Here is a 17,511-nt window from a genome sequence, read left to right as displayed (position 1 = left end):
ACTCTACCATTGAGCTACATCCCTAGCCCAATTGTAATATTTCTTTACTATTTAGGAATTTGACAAATATTTTTAATTGGGTTTGGAATTTTTTTAGATTATTATTGTTTTGTTATGTTGTTGTTGTTGTTTGTATTCTAATTAGAAAGTTGAACTGGATTTAAGTTGTGAGTTCCTAACATGTCTCTGCCTAATGCCAGTTACTTTTGATGTGATATTGCAAAACCACATCAAAAGTTTGTTCTGCTTGTTCCTGTATTATAGCAGAAATGTCTGCACTCATTGTGCAACTATCTTTTTCATTTTCATTTTTTATTTCTGATCCTTAGTTATTCTCGTTTTTTATTAATATAAGTCCCTTCATTGATTCCTTTGTTGTTCTGACATGACCCATTTGTCTTTGATGACTTCCTTGCTTTTTAGCACAAGATAGCTGAAACTCATCTTGTGTATTTCCTTCATTATAACTGGCATCAATCATTCCTATAAAAAGCCAAGGTTTGTCTTTTAAAAATTTTAAAATGGTTTGGGGAGGGGGGTGAATAATGAGTTGTTTGATTTTTTTTAAGTTCTAAATTACTTTTTATTGTCTCTTTCTTTTTAAAAGATAATGTCAAGTTCTAAAATGAAACCAGGGCTCAAAAACACTGCTGCTTTCAGAATCTTAATTAGATTTAGGTTTAACTTTTTGGACAAGACTATTTCATAGGTAAATAGATAATTAATTTATAATTTTTGGATACCTGGATCCCTTTTTAGTCTTTTCCTTTGGCAAAATTTATTTGAAAGGAAATACTTATAAAGTATAAATACTTATAAAGCAAATATTTATTCCATGACTGTTTTAAAACAATATAGAGAAAAGAATAGACACACAAATGGAGAACATTTTATATTAACATTATGAAAAAACCATATATACATTTCTAATTCTGTGAACTTGGAACAAAGAAGAGTAAATTCTCATTACTCCTCTTGGTATTGTTATTTTTTAACTTCTTTAATATTCCTTCAATTGCCAAATATTCACTGAAAATATAAAATGTGCCCAGGATGTTGGCACACACCTGTAATCCCAGTGATTCTGGGAGCTAAGACAGGAGGATCACAAGTTCAAGGCCAGCTTCAGCAACTTAGCGAGGTCCTAAGCAACTTAGTGAGGCAGGGTAAATTAAAAAATTAAAAGTAAAGAGGGTTGGGGATGGAACTCAGTGGTAAAGCATCCTGGGTTCAATCCCCAGTGCTAAAAATGAAGGAAAGAAAATTTATGATGAGCTAGGCCCCGATTCTAGGTGCTGGTATTTCAAGAATGAATAAAATAGTCCCCATCCTCACCAAGTTTACATTGGGTCAGAACAGGAGTCAACAATAAATAGCATCTGAAAGTTGGTCCTGTTCCTCTCCCAAAGAGAAACTGGGTTAGGTAGCTCTGTTATCCTGAGTTATGGAGTGAAATTTATCTTACATCTTCAATTTTTAATGATTTTTCCCTTTCATTGACTTTTTCAGTATTTTATACTTAGCCATTCTGCCCATTAGCACAAAATTCTGCATTACTGTAGTTATATTAGATCCTTTATTTTCATGAAGATTATAGCCTATGAGTTTCTCAATGTGCCACATCACAGATAGCATTGGGATACACCTTAAGACTTACAGCACATCAGACAAGAAGTGCTAAATTGCAAATGATATAGATTTTCTGTCTTAGTTCATTTTACAGAATACCTGAAACTGGATAGTCTATAAAGAACAGAGATTTATTTGGCCCACAGTTCTGGAGACTTCGAAATCAAAGAGCACAGCAGAGGCATTTTTCCAGAGCCTTCCTGCTGTGTCATCCCATGAAGGAAGGCAAAAGAACAAGAGAGTGAGAGCAAACAAGAGACCTAACTCAAAGCCCCGAGCACTTTGAGTAATCAATGAGTGGATTCATCCATTATTCTAGGAGGGAGGAACCCTCATGACCTAAATTACCTCTCATTAGATTCCACTTCAAAACAATGTTGCATTTGGAATGAGGTTTCCAAAACACTCATTATGAGGGACACAATTGCTCTAAGGGATATTATCAAAGTCTAGAGTATAGATTTCTAGATCTTTTAAGAGGGCTTAAAAATAACTATAGATAAAGGCCTACTTTCTAAAAGAAAGAGAAGAGACCAAATTGTGGAAATATTTTATTTTCTTTCATTTAAATAGTGAGCATAGTGCTGTGGACTCAGAAGAATGTAGGATCTCATTTGTAAAGCCAGAGTACTCTGTATTTATAGAGAAACTGAAGACTTTGAGAACAAATTGGTGGGAGTTGTTGAGAACACCATTTAAAGGACCAAGTGGATGGAAAGGAGCCACGAAAGAGAAACAAACAACTTGGGAGTTTAAAGAGGAGGATTGTAAATTTGAGGTCCCCCTCAGCAACTTGGTGAGACCCTGTCTCAAAAATAAAAAGTCTGCAGATGTAACTCAGTGGTAGAACTACCTTGAGTTTAATCCCAAGTATAGAAAATTAAACATAAAAGCCTTTTAAATTGTGATTAAGTACTGAAAAAAAGTAATACACCACTCTAAAGTACTTTGTATGTTTTAACTAATTTAATAACCTTTATAATAATTTCATGAGGTAGGTAGTTGTCATCCAGAGATGTGGATTCTCAGATTAAAAACTCAAAGCCACATAACTGAGGGGTGGTACTACCACTAATCTAGAGCCCTTGATCTTAACTTTTATTATGAAGTGGTGTATACAAAGTCAGCCAGCCTATAATCAGTGACTCAGGAGACTGAGGCAGAAGGGTGGCAAGTTCAAGGTCAGCCTCAACAATTTAGCAAGACCCTCTCTCAAAGTGAAAAATAAAAAGGACTGGGGATGTAGCTCAGTGGTAAAGCACTCCTGGATTTAATCCCCAGTACTAAAACAAACAAAAACAAAGTCAGATGGAATCCATGGGAAATGTCAAGCTGAAATAAATAGTTTTCATTTAGTGGTCATGTGAATTGTATATAGAGGCAATACAATACTGTTTACCAGTTTTCTTCTTTGTTAGAAAATCTGCTGATTCTTTAATAAATTTTAGTAAGTAGATTTTTAATTGATTTGTATTTTTTTGGTGCTGGGGTTCAAACCTGGGGCCCTATGCCTGCCAGGCAAGTACTGCATCACTGAGCCATACCCCCAGCCCAAAGTTACAAATATTTTTAGAAGACTCTTAATATTATGTTAATCATCTCAATAAATAAATATTAAATAAAGCTGCTATTCCAAAGTAGCTCATAATCAAAGGAGAAGAACCAAAGGACAGACTAAATCATTAGAATAATTTATTTTTTATTTTTTGTTTGTATTTTCATGCTGGGATAGACACTGATGCATGCTAAGCAAGTGTTCTACCATATATCTACACTCCTACCTTAAAATAATTGATTATTAAATTTTATGAGACTGCAAAGCAATAAAGGTGGTATCACTGTGGTCTGAAGGTCTTTATGTAAGAGGTAGAAAATTAAATGGATCTTGAGAGATGGATAGAGTTTGGATCCTTTGGAATATAGTAGGGATATTATTAATGGTGGAGGAGTAAAGGCAAGGAGATGATATATTTTGGGCATATAAATAAACCTGAGTTTTTAATCATTATCGCTAATAAGGCAGCCTTGCAACTTACTATGAGCTCTATTTTAGCATTAAAAGTGTCAGAAACTGCCTCAAAGAAAGACTTGATGGAGTTATATCTAGCTTAAAATCCATAAAATCTTTCTTTAAATTGTTTTTGAAAAGTCAATTATGTTATTTTGAGGGACCAAATTCCTGAATAATTTATCTTGAGAATCTAAAAAGAAATTAATTACTAGAAATTTAGAGGTACATACCACATGAAAGTTATTAAAATTAACTGTGATGACTGTATTATTATTACTTTCTTAGGCAATTAAACAATTTTCCTTGAGTGGAACTTTCTGTAGAATCTTTACCTCAATGAGAGAATAGTAAATCTATGATTTATATCATAGATGAATGATTAGTAGAATCTATCACATATAGAATAGTTCCATGTTTTTAGAGTTGCTGACTAACTTCAGTTAGAGTTTCAATTAAAGTAAAATGCTAAACATTATATATTTTTACCTTTACCACTGACTTAATACCATTATGTGATAACAATTGTTGAGTAATTTAAAGTAAATCCATTTTAAGCTGGAACAAATAAGAAAAATATCGTCAGCCTCATATTAGGGTTATTTGAATCAGTTTGAATAGGTCTTGATATTCAAAGAGTATATTTTCCTGGTTCTAAGGTAAGTGGTAGGATTCTTTGATTCCAGCCAATCACAATCAACTCTTTAGTACAAGTAGAATTCTTTAAAAAGATATCAGCAACTCACAGAATAGATAAATGACTGGAGAAATAAATCTGGAAGGAAAAGCTACTCCCAGGGGCTGGAAATAGGGACTATGGGGAGGTCTCTATGCTCAGACACTCTAGTCAGAGCCCCACTGCTCAAGTGAATGAATTACTGTCCTTTTACTAGCTCTAGTCAAGATAAAATCCAGGGATGGGATTTTTCAACCTAACTTAATTCATTTGCCTGTCCCATAGTGTACTGGAGTATACAGGAGTGGTGAAAGAAAGGGCCTTATGCAAGGATTCTCCAGGAACACTTCCTCTTCATAGTGGCAAGGCAAGTGCCCGGATTTCCTGTCTCCAGATTCCTCACAAAAGAAGGAAAAAAGATGAACAGAAACTACACCTATCCTGTGCACTGAAATGTCTCATCTCCTGTTTCAGAGGATCGGACAACTGTCCATAGAAAACAGGATTTCTAAGAACAGAGGTCTAAAGACATACCTTAACCTGTCATTAGGCAAAAATTCTCTATGGACAAGTGTTGTGAAAAAACTTTGGTGAAATTTTAGTTTTTTCTTCTATTTTATGAGGTGTAAAATTTCTCAATTTTTCAGAAAGAATATTTTATATATTAGAAATTGTTCAGTTGCTTATTAACAAGAGTTCTACGAGTGCCCTTGCCTCACACATGCACATTTGCTTGTCTCACATCCTGCTCAGTTAGGACTTTGAAGTTGAGTTTTCTAGTGATGATGTTCACTAGAAACCCCAAGAAAGGGAATATGTAAGAGAAAAATCTACTAAGAAAACCAAAAATAATGATAGTTTATTATAATAGGTTATCTTGCCAATAATCCTCAGTTCTGCTTTACATGATTTCTATATCAATCTTAAAATTACTTTAAAACTTTGCTGTTTTCATTTTAAAAACAAGGTTAAAATACCTTTAAAGATCTTTTCTGAATTTTTCATTTATATTCTAGTACAAGGAAATTGTGGCAACTAACCAAAAAGATTATCTTCATGGGATACATTATCACTGACTTTGCCTATTTTACTTATTACATTTTGAGAGTCTAGTGCTTATATTAGATGTTTTTTTGTGGACATTATAGGACAAATATTTTTCAACATATACAGATTGTGAAAAATCCTAAATATTTGCCTATGGCCTGGTTGAGACATGTAAAAATGGTAATTCTTTTAGAATCACTGTTAAGTTAGAGGGGATATGCCGGTTGATTTTCCTAAGTGCAGGATTGTTCTGTCAGTACCTCATTTCCTCCCCTCTCTTGCCTCCCAACACAGGACTATTGTCTGTAGAAGTTGTTGGCAAACACAAATGACTTCCTTGCTTCTGACTTGATGGTTCCAAACCTTGGCACACTAAGGTCATGGACTCCTGTCTGAGGATGTGCATTGCCAAGATAATTTTTAAGGCTCTGTAGACATACAGCAGATCTCTACTTTTAAATCTTCTTTAACCATAAACTTAAACGTTGAATTTGTTTCATGAAGATGATCACTTGGTTCATACAGTTGAAATTTTAGCAAAAAGATAATTGTTTTGTAAGTTGTTATTCACAATAACATTTCTACAAAAATTAAAGGAAGGAAACAAACAAAAAATAAAACCACAAATTGTTATGATGGCTTTATTCTGTAGTTGGAATATGTCCAGTGGCTTATATTGTTCACTGCAGCTGTCACTGGTTTAATCAAATTCATGAAGATTTATATCCATCAAAAACAGTTATGGGAATCTCATGGATTTTTTATTTTGTATTTTTCTGTACCCTTTCTTTTTTTTTTTTTTTTTTTTTTTTTGGTGGTGGTGCTGAGGATTGAACCCAGGGCTTTGTGCATGCGAGGCAAACGCTCTACCAACTCTATATACCCAGCCCTGCAACCTTTCTTCTAAAATTCATTTTAATTGCTTTTTGCTTATTTGAGTTAAATTACTTTTGGAGGTCGTTTCTGAGTTTTGAAGCCAGAAAAATCATACACTTGAAATCTTAAATGTTTTAAATGGCACCAAATAGCTTGTATCTTTAGGCCATCACCATTGTATTTTAGTTATGATGTAAAATGCTTCTTTGGTCCTTTAGTCTTTTAGTAATAATCTCTGTGGAAAATATAGAAAGTCTGAGTTTCAATAGTAGTGATTTATTGTAATCAGCAGAGAAAGAAAATAAAGCATATACTGCAGAAGACAAAACAGCCATAGTCCCAGCCAGTCTTGCTGTAGTTTTGTTCACAATCTATTAACATACCACTTTTAAAAGATGAATTTTGGGGACCTAAATTGATATCATTGGGTTCCTCTGCCATTGTAACAGTGAAGACAAAAGCACTCACCATCTTAATATTCACAGGACTGTGCTAAAGAATAATGATTTAAGATCAAGACAAGAGTTAACTGCCCACCTCACCAACCAGTGGCCTTCCCCAGGAGCTCTGGATGTCAATGCTGTTGCCTTGGATACGTTGCTTTACCGAAAACACAATAAACAGTGGTATGAGTAAGTGTAACACCTTTTTTTCCAACTAATTACAAATTCAGTTGTACCAAAACATGTGGCTCTCCACTTTGGTGTCTCAGTTATTCTGAATTTATTACTAGCTTAGAGCAAAGATAGGCTTTAGGTCTACTTTGGTAAAGTTAGACAGTTGATGTATTAACATTTTGAAGCCAAGGCACCCTGGGGAAGTAAAACATCTGAGAAATTCTCATGTGGTATTATTGGACCAGCTATCTGCTTCTTCTGTTAAATTTTTAGCCAGTCCTTTGGTTACATCTATGAGCTTATGTTTAATGAACCATTTAGTTTTTAATTCTAGCTTTGGTGTTATATTTGCTTAGAATTAATTTTCCTGCTTGTTAAAAGACATAAGACTGCACCTCATGAAAGGATAGTAAGATATATACTTGTTCTTGGTGGGTCTGAAAGTGTTATGTTCATTTTCAGTAAATTTAATTTTAGAAGCTATAAAAAATATAATGACTACCTATGGGCCAGAGACTCTTTTCCTATTTCTTTGCCTTGATAGTTCAGGACTATTTCTTTTAGTCATAGTATCTTAATATTAAATGAGCTACAAATTGTAGGTAATCTTCATTTTGAAAAATCACTAAGTGTATTATCTTCTTTTGGCTATTAGCCACTTTTCTATCTTAATCATTTGTTTCACTGTGGTTTTTGTCTTTAGTTAATTTTCTGATTATTTTCTCTGAAATCCTTCCCTCCTATCCCCATGTGTTGCTTTTTTCCCTTTTCTCTATCACTTTTCTCATTTTCCTTCTTCCTTCCCTTCTTTCTCTTCTTCTCTCCCCCCCTTTCTCCTTATCTCTGTTTTTTCTCTGTTTCTCTCTGGAGTTCTTGATTTTGGTTTTTGCTGTTAGAGCCATACCCTTCTTGAACCAGATAATTGCAAAATAAATCAGTAGTACTCTTCAAATATTACATCTATTTCCTAGTATAATTCAAGGTATTGACTTTGGATATTTTGTAGATTAGGATCTAGTTTATATACTCTTATACAAGTTTTGAATGACTAGAATATGATTGTGTATGATTTTACCTTTCTGTGGCATATTTAATTAATAGAAAATATTTTATTTCTAATTTGTGATTGAAAAATAGAATTTATAGCAGTATTTGGTATATTTTATATATAACACATGAGATATTTTTGCTTTTTTAATGTGAAATTATGATATTAAATATAATCTTGATAAGTTAAAGGACTGCCTTTTTTTGGTACTGCAGTTGAACCCAGCGCTGGGGTGCTTTACCATTGAGCTATATCTTCGGTCCTCATTTATTTATTTATTTTTAATTCCGAGATAGGGCCTTGCTGAGTTGCTGAGGATCTCACTAATTTGAGCTGTGGCTGTCCCTGAACTTGCAAACCTCCTGCCTCAGCCTTCTGTGTTACTGGAATTATAAACCTAATAATATGCCACCATGCCCATATCAAAAACTGTGCCTTTTAATTGTAATATTCATATTGTTATGTTAAAGAGAAGGAAGTAAATATTTTTTCCAGAAGACGTGTGCCCTTTCCTACCTGCAAAGTTGCCTATCAAAGGGCCTATAAAGACTCTCTAGATGTTTTTGGGTTTTTTTTAATTTCTAGTTTACCTCTGCATGTGTAAATGACTGGTTTTTATGAAGTAGTATAGCTGCAGCAAAAGTAATTGCAGTCTCAAGAAAGAAGGCAGATAAACTGCCTGTTGGTTGGTAAGCATGGATCTAGATTTTATGATTCTTGATTCAGTTAATCCATTAGCTTAAGAGGAGATTCTCTTCCCTTCTAGCATCATCATTTAATCTAACCTGCCCTTAGATGTTGGCACTGCTTTTGGATGGCCCTTTTTCCAAACTAATATTCCTGAACAAAAATTGTACAGATGGAGAGGGTACAGAGATCACTGGGCCTAGAGTTTAGTCAGTATTTGTTAAGCTATATCTGCCTCTTATTGCTGTGTAACACAGCAGTACTTTCTCTTATCCTTTTCCTTCTCTGCATGTATTACTGGAGATAATGCCTGTTTAACAGAATTTTAAGCATCAAATGAGGCAAAAAATTATCTGGCCCTTAATTGCTTCTTAGTGAATCTTTATATACTCTGTATCATCATTGTCTCTAATATAACTCTGTATTTTCCATGTAAAACAATGTAGAACAACCACCTAAAGTTCCAGACTCTCCTTTCTGAGTTTTACATAAAAAATGACCAGCAAATCCCAGTTGTTCTGAATAGATAATCCCAATTGTGTCATTTAAAAATGGAAGCTTGGATTTTTAGACTAGAGAGATTCTTCATAAATCCTGTTTGAAACTAATTGTAGCTTTTCATCAGGTTATAGTTTTTGCTCTCCTCAAATTTATAATTTGAGCCAAGATTCTTGAACTATCTGATCATTAATTCCTTTTAATTTGACCAGCATCTTAAATAAATTCAACCAATAATTATTGAAAACCTACAAATTATAGAGGTGGTATCTAAAACCTTTTAAATAAAAATATTAGCTGTGTTGGTAATTTGGAGAAACTGACCCTATAATTTGTTACAGTCTTAATGCTAGTAGATTTTTTTTCTATGATGAATAGGTATATAGCTTTTCCTCTGAGAGCTCTGTAACTTTATTCTACCAACTACCCCAAGACAACTTTAAGAAGAAATAAAATGTTAAAAGCAAAAATTTGAACAAATTGAACTTTGTAACAGCAAAGAACATTTCGCAAATTAGGCAGTACATAGAACCAGAAAGGGTTCAGGCATTCCATCCAGCAGTAGAAGCAGCAAGCTTGTTGTATAGGCTGAATAGGAAGAAGAGTAGAGAAATTATATGATAGGCTACAGCTAAGCTTCTGCCTTGTTTGGGCATAGTGTGATGATGCGTTTCTCTTATTTGGGTGTGGTGTGATGAGTTGACTGCCTGTGATTGGCTGAAGTTTGGCGCTTTGTTAAAAAACAAATATGCTCTTGAATAGGTTTCATCAGTTCATAGCATTTTTTACACACATTCACACACATGCACACACCTAAATTAGGTTTCAATTTGTTTATGTATTAGATTGCAGTTTGTTACTGGGAACTCAGCATAGTGACATAGCCTAAAACTAATGGCCTCCTATTTATGTAATTTAGTAGTGTACTGTACTGTTCTATTTAATGAATTTGTTGGTTTGTTTACATTTCTTAAATTGAACTATTAGGTATCTTGATTATGTTGTCACCTCCTTATGGAGTGATCTCTGTTGTTACCTACTTATGATTTCTTTCAAAATTTCCATTTGCTATGCTGGTTACAAAACTTTTAAAACATGATTTCCAGTTTATTTCTTGATTACCTAGACCTGGCATGATTATCCAGGGTGGTTTTATATCTTTTCCCTTATTTTTTTTAATTTATATATCACAGCAGAATGTATTACAATCTAATTACACATATAGAGCACAATTTTTCATATCTCTGGTTGTAGACACAGTATATTGACACCAATTTGTGTCTTCATACCTGTACTTTGGATAATAATGAACATCCCATTCCACCTTCATTAATAACTCCATACCCCTCCCTTCCTCTCCAAACCCTCTGTCCTATCTAGAGTTCATCTATTCCTCCCATGCTCTCGCTCCCTATCCCAATATGAATCAGCCTCCTTATATCAAAGAAAACATTTGGCATTTGGTTTTTTGGGATTGGCTAACTTCACTTAGCATTATCTTCTCTAACTTTATCCATTTATATGCAAATGCCTTGATTTTATTCTCTTTTATTGCTAAGTAACATTCCATTGTTTATATATGCCACATTTCTTTTATTCTATTAAAGGGCATCTAGGTTGGTTCCACAGTTTAGCTATTGTGAATTGTGGTACTATAAACATTGATGTGGCTGTGTCCCTGTAATATGCTGTTTTTAAATTTTTGGGGTATAGACTGAGGAGAGGAATAGCTGGCTCATATGGTGGTTCCATTCCCAATTTTCCAAGAAATCTCCATACTGCTTTCCATATTGGCTACACCAGTTTGCAGTCCTATCAGCAGGGTATGAGTGTACCTTTTTCCCCACATCTTCGCTAACACTTATTGTTGTTTGAGTGCATAATAGCTGCCATTCTGACTGGAATGAGATGAAATCTTAAGAGTGGTTTTGATTTGCATTTCTCTAATTGCTAGTGATGATGAACATTTTTTCATGTATTTGTTGATTGATTGTACATCATCTTCTGAGAAGTGTCTCTTCAGGTCCTTGGCCCATTTATTGGGTTATTTGGTTTTTTTGGTGTTTAGCTTTTTGAGTTCCTTATATACCCTAGAGATTAGTGCTCTATCTGATGTGTGAGGGGTAAAGATTTGCTCCCTAGATGTAGGCTGTCTATTTACATCACAGAATGTTTCTTTTGCCAAGAAGAAACTTTTTAGTTTGGGTCCATCCTATTTATTGATTCTTGATTTTAATTCTTACACCTTATTAAGGAGATTGGGGCCTAATCCCACATGATGGAGATTAGGGCCTACTTTTTCTTCTATTAGACACAGGGTCTCTGGTTGTATTCCTAAGTCCTTGATCCATTTTGAGTTGAGTTTTGTGCAAGGTGAGAGATGGGGATTTAATTTCATTTTGTTGCATATGGATTTCCAGTTTTCCCAGCACCATTCATTGAAGAGGCTATCTTTTCTCCAATGCATGTTCTTGGCACCTTTGTCTAATATAAGATAATTGCAGTTTGTGGGTCAGTCTCTGTGTCCTTTATTCTGTACCATTGGTCTACCGGTCTGTTTTGGTGCCAATACCATGCTGTTTTTGTTACTGTTGCTCTGTAGTATATAGTTAAAGGTCTGGTATAGTGATGCCACCAGCTTCACTCTTCCTGCTAAGGATTGCTTTAGCTATTCTGGCTCTCTTATTTTTCCAGATGAATTTCATGATTGCTTTTTCTATTTCTATGAGGAATGTCATTGGGATTTTGATCAGAATTGCATTAAATCTGTATAGTGTTTTTGGAAGAATGGTCATTTTGATAATATTAATTCTTCCTGTCCAAGAGCAAGGTAAATCTTTCCATCTTCTAAGGTATTCTTTGATTTCTTTCTTTAGGGTTCTATAATTTTCATTATATAGATCTTTCACCTCTTTTGTTGGTTCCCAAATATTTTATTTTATTTTTTTTTGAGGCTATTGAGAATGGGGTAGTTTTCCTCATTTCCCTTTCTGAGGATTTGTCACTGATATACAGAAATCTTTTGATTTATGGGTGTTGATTTTATATCCTGCTGCTTTTCTGAATTCATTTATTAGTTCTGTAAGTTTTCTGGTGGAACTTTTAGGGTCTTCCAGGTATAGAATCATATCATCAGCAAATAGTGCAAATTTGAGTTCTTCTTTTCCTATGTATATCCCTTTAATTTCTATCATCTCTCTAATTGTTCTGGCCAGTGTTTCAAGAACTGTGTTAAATAGAAGTGGTGAAAGAGGGCATCCCTGTCTTGTTCCAGTTTTTAGAGGGAATGCCTTCAATTTTTCTCCATCTAGAATGATGCTGGCCTAGGGCTTAGCATAGATGCCTTTATGATATTGAACTATGTTCCTGTTATCCCTAGATTTTCTAGTGTTTTGAACATAAAAGGGTGCTGTATTTTGTCAAATGCATTTTCTGCATCTATTGAGATGATCATATGATTCTTATCTTTAAGTTTATTGATGTGATGAATTACATTTATTGATTTTCGTATGTTGAACCAACCTTGCATCCCTGGGATGAATCTCACTTGATCATGGTGCATGATATCTTTGATAATTTTTTGTATTCAATTTGCCAGAATTTTATTGAGAATTTTTGCATCTATGTTCATTAGAGATATTGATCTGAAGTTTTCTTTTTTTTTTTTTTTTTATGTGTCTTTGCCTGGTTTTGGAATCAGACTGACATTGCCCTCATAGAAAGAGTTTGGAAGTGCTGCCTCTTTTTCTATTTCCTGAAATAAATTGGAGAGTATTGGTATTAGTTCTTCTTTAAAGGTCTTGTAGAACTCGACTGTGTATCCATCCCGTCCTGGGCTTTTCTTAGTTGGTAGACTTTTGATGGCATCTGCTATTTCGTCACTTGAAATTGATCTGTTTAAATTGTGTATATCATCCTGATTCAATTTGGGCAAATTATGACTCTAGAAATTTGTCAATGCCTTTGATATTTTCTATTTTATTACAGTATAAGTTTTCAAAATAATTTCTAATTATCCTCTGTATTTCTGTAGTATCTGTTGTGATATTTCCTTTTTCATCAAGTATGTTAATAATTTGAGTTTTCTCTCTCCTTTTCTTTGTTAGCATAGCTAAGGGTCTGTCAATTTTATTTATTTTTTCAAAGAACCAATTTTTTGCTCTGTCAGTTTTTTCAGTTGTTTCTTTTGTTTCAATTTCATTGATTTCAGCTCTGATTTTAATTATTTCCTGTCTTCTGCTGTTTTTGGTATTGATTTGTTCTTTTTCCAGGGCTTTGAGATGTAGTGTTAAGTCATTTATTTGTTGACTTTTTCTTCTTTTAAGGAATGAACTTGACACAATGAACTTTCCTCTTAGAACTGCTTTCATAGTGTCCCTAAGATTTCAATATGAAGCATCTATGTTCTAATTCACCTCTAAAAACTTTTTAATCTCCTCCTTGATGTCTTCTGCAACGCATTGTTCATTCAGTAGCATAGTATTTAGTCTCCAGGTGTTGGAGTGGCTTTTATTTCTTATTTTATCATTGATTTCTAATTTCATTCCATTATGATCTAATAGAATGCAGGGTAGTATCTCTACTTTTTTTTATATTTGTTAAGAGTTGCTTTGTGGTATAGTATATGGTCTATTTTAGAGAAGAATCCATGTGCTACTGAGAAGAAAGTATATTCTCTCATTGAAGGATAGACTATTCTATATATGTCAGTTAAGTCTAAGTTATTGATTGTATTATTGAGTTTTATAGTTTCTTTGTTCAACTTTTGTTTGGAAGATCTATCTAGTGATGAAGGAGGTGTGTTAAAGTCACCCAAAATTATTGTTTTGTGGTTTGTTTGACTCTTGAACTTGAGAAGAGCTTGTTTGATGAACATAGCTGCTCTGTTTGGGGCATATATATTTATAATTGTTAAGTCTTGTTGGTGTAAGGTTCCCTTGAGCAGTATGTAGTGTCCTTCTTTATTCTTTTTGATTGACTTTACTTTGAAGTCTACTTTATTTGATATGAGGATGGAAACTTGCTTCCACAGTCCATGTGAGTGATATGATTTTCCCAACCCTTAACCTTCAATCTGTGAATGTCTTTTTCCATGAAATGAGTCTTTTGGAGGCAGCATATTGTTGGGGCTTTTTTTTTTTTTTTTAAATCCGATCTGCTAGTCTATGTCTTTTGATTGACAAGTTTAGGCCATTAACATTCAGGGCTATTATTGAGATATGATTTGTATTCCCAGCCATTTTTATTTATTTTTGGTATTTAACATGACTTGGTTTCTCTTCTGATTAGATTTTGCCTTAATAATCCCTCCCTCTGCTGATTATCATCATTGTTTTTCATTTCCTCTTCCTGAAGTATTTTGCTGAGGATGTTCTGTAGTGCACATTTTCTAGTTGTAAATTCTTTTAACTTTTGTTTATTAGGGAAGGTTTTTATTTCATTATCAAACCTAAAGCTTAGTTTTGCTGGATATAAGATTCTTGGTTGGCATCCATTTTCTTTCAGAGCTTGGTATATGTTGTTCCACGATCTCCTGGCTTTGAGGGTCTGGGTTGAAAAATCTGCTGAGATACGAATTGGTCTCCCCTTGTATGTGATCTGATTCCTCTCTCTTGTAACTTTTAAGATTCTGTCCTTATTCTGTATGCTAGGCATTTTCATTATAATGTGCCTAGGTGTAGATCTGTTGTAATTTTGTATATGCGCTGTCCTGTGAGCCTCTTGTATTTGGTTTTCCAATTTGTTCTTCATGCATGGGAAATTTTCCGATATTATCTCATTGAAGAGATTGTACATTCCTTTGGTTTGAAACTCTGTGCCTACCTCTATCCCAATAACTCTTAGATTTGGTCTTTTGATGCTGTCCTATAATTCTTGGATGTTCTGTTCATGGTTTCTAACTATCTTCATTGTGTGATCAACTTTATTTTCCAGATTATATACTTTGTCTTCATTATCTGACATTCTTTCTTCCAAGTGAGATAGTCTATTGGTTATGCTTTCTATTGAGTTTTTTATTTGATTTATTGTATCCTTCATTTCAAGGATTTGACTGTTTTTTTTTTCCAGAGTATCTCTCTCTTGAAGTAATCTTTTGCTACCTGTATTTGCTCTCTTATCTCACTGTTGGAGTGATCAATCTTTGCTTGTATTTGCTCATTTAGGTCTTCTTTAATTCACTGATCATTTTAATTATGAACTTTCTGAACTGCTTCTCTGACATCTCATCAACTTCGCTGTCCATGGGTTCTGTTATTAGAGTGTCCTGGTTTGTTTGAGGTACTTTCCTCCCTTGTTTTTTCATGGTGTCTATGTCTTCCTTTCTTGCAGAGTGGATCTGAGATATTAGTTTCTTCCCTGTGTTCTTGTAGTACCTGTGCATATTGTCTGTACCTCACCTTGATGTTGGGCTTACAGACCCTGCTGGTGTCCCTTAATGAATGCTACTGCATCCTGGATCTGGATCCTGCTTAAGTTGGAGTGGGTGGATCTGGGCCGCTTGCCTTGACCTCCCGCGGTAGTCTGCTAGTTGGAAGGGGAAGTCCTGCGCCAAAGGATAGGCTCTGGTGGTGTCTGTCCCACCTAGGGAGGGGTGAACTGGGCCTACTGAGAGCCTGATTCCCATATAGGCTGGTGTGGGCAGTCTGGGCTGGATCTTGGCTCCCCCGGTAGTCAACTGGTCAGAAGGGGTGGTTCTGCACCAGAGGCTAGGCTCTAGCGAGTATGTGCCCCTCCAGGGAAGGGGTGGACCAGGCCTGCTGTGTTTCTGGGCCCTGCAGAGGCCGGTGTGAGTGGATCTGGCTCCCTTATTTTGAACATGGCAATACCATGTTTAAAAATTGATAAAACAATTAGGATTACAGGAAAATCTCAATACTAAATAAGTATAAAAAGCATGCTCTCCTAACACAACATGGAATAATTGCTTACTTTTTTGTTTCCAATATGTTATGTCTTAATATTTTATATTCATAAAGTCTAGGTAGGATGAGCCTGTTAGATGATCTGTTATATAGCCTCATTAGAGTATTGCCTAACTCAACTAATCTTACGCCAAAAGATCAGAATCCTTGTCATCATACTTATGTTTTCTACTTGTTTTTTTTTTTTTTTTTTTTTTTTTTAGGTCTTTCAATCATTGATTTCCAATTTGCCTGTTACTCAGACTGTAAAATTGTGAGATTCATAAGCTTTAAAAAGCCCTTCATGACCTATTATTTAGGCTTTTAATTTTTCTTAATAACTTTCACTTCAGATGTATTAGGAATTCTCTTTCCCATGTGTGTCTTTCAAACATGTTTGGAGTAGGTATCTTTAAACACCAAAACCACAAACATATTTTAGTTTGTAAAGTGGGCATTGAACTGATCCACATAGTCCTTCCCTAGAAGGCTTTTCTGGTATCACTCTATTAATTTTTACTAGATTTAGAGAAAATAGATATTCTGCTGTAAAAAAAATTGATTATTTTTGTTTCTTAAACTTATTTGTATGAAAAAAAACAGGAGTAAAAAAGTAGTGTATCTCTCTCCATGTAATTGCATGTGCCTCTGTATACACAGTGTACATATATTTGTTTTTATATTCCACATGTGGATAATACTTGTCTCTTTCTGTGCATCATCTGTTTCCTGTGACTATCAGATAACGTAAATTATTGACCTCAACACATCTATTGGACAAATAAATGACACAAAGTATTCATATTATTCTGATTATTTATATAAAGTGTAAGAAAAATTAACTAATGAATTCAGACCTATCACTCAATTTCCTTTTTTTTTTTTTGGTATCCAAATTCATGTATATGAATTTGTATTTGAATGTTTTAAAAATATTTAAATAGTTAGATTTTGAATATAGTATATGTTGTTGTATACCAAATGCCCATGACATATAAGTCCTACAAATTTAATTTATATTATATTTAATAGTATAATAGCATATACCAAAATATAAACTTTTGTATAGTTAGAATGCATGGCTTTTACTGTTTGGGGTTGTTACTTTGATTAGGTTAAGCTACTGATATTTAAAAAATTATATTCTGAGACATAAAAATTGCTATTAATTGGATTGGTATGTCTGGTGGGTTATATTTAAATCTTACAGTGTGATGTTAATTAGTATAAAATTCTACAATAGGACTTAGCTGTGGACCTTTACGATAGAACTCCCCTAGATGGATAATTTACTGTGTGACAACAAATGTTGTCAGATGGTGCTGCAAGTCTTGGTGGAAATCAGGTAAGAATGTAGAAGCCAAACCCCTTCTTAGTTACATGGAAAGCAGCTGAACTAGTTTCCTCCCAGATTGTGCATTTGTAGTCATCTTCAAGCAGGGGAGATATTGTAAACTACTGTTCTTAATGTATTATGAATCGAGTACTTAATTTTGGTTTGGAATTTTTATTATTGCTTCAAA

The 17,511-nt window shown here is 34.1% G+C and overlaps 1 protein-coding gene across 2 annotated transcripts in view; it reads left to right on the top strand.

Annotated features, from left to right (window-relative positions):
• Positions 1 to 17,511, top strand: part of Rundc3b (RUN domain containing 3B) — a 129,634-nt gene that overhangs the window by 94,939 nt on the left and 17,184 nt on the right. The window contains exon 9 of one of the 2 annotated variants that reach the window (XM_048785452.1): positions 6,722 to 6,868. The exons of the other annotated variant lie outside the window; for it this stretch is intronic. Coding sequence (XP_048641409.1) covers positions 6,722 to 6,868 — 147 coding nt within the window. The remainder of the gene's footprint in view (positions 1 to 6,721; positions 6,869 to 17,511) is intronic. 2 annotated transcript variants of the gene reach the window in all.

The sequence above is a fragment of the Marmota marmota genome, unplaced genomic scaffold (assembly GCF_001458135.2).
Source record: "Marmota marmota marmota unplaced genomic scaffold, marMar, whole genome shotgun sequence".
NCBI classification, from domain to species: Eukaryota; Metazoa; Chordata; class Mammalia; order Rodentia; family Sciuridae; genus Marmota; species Marmota marmota.
This window is presented reverse-complemented; position numbering and strand designations above follow the sequence as displayed.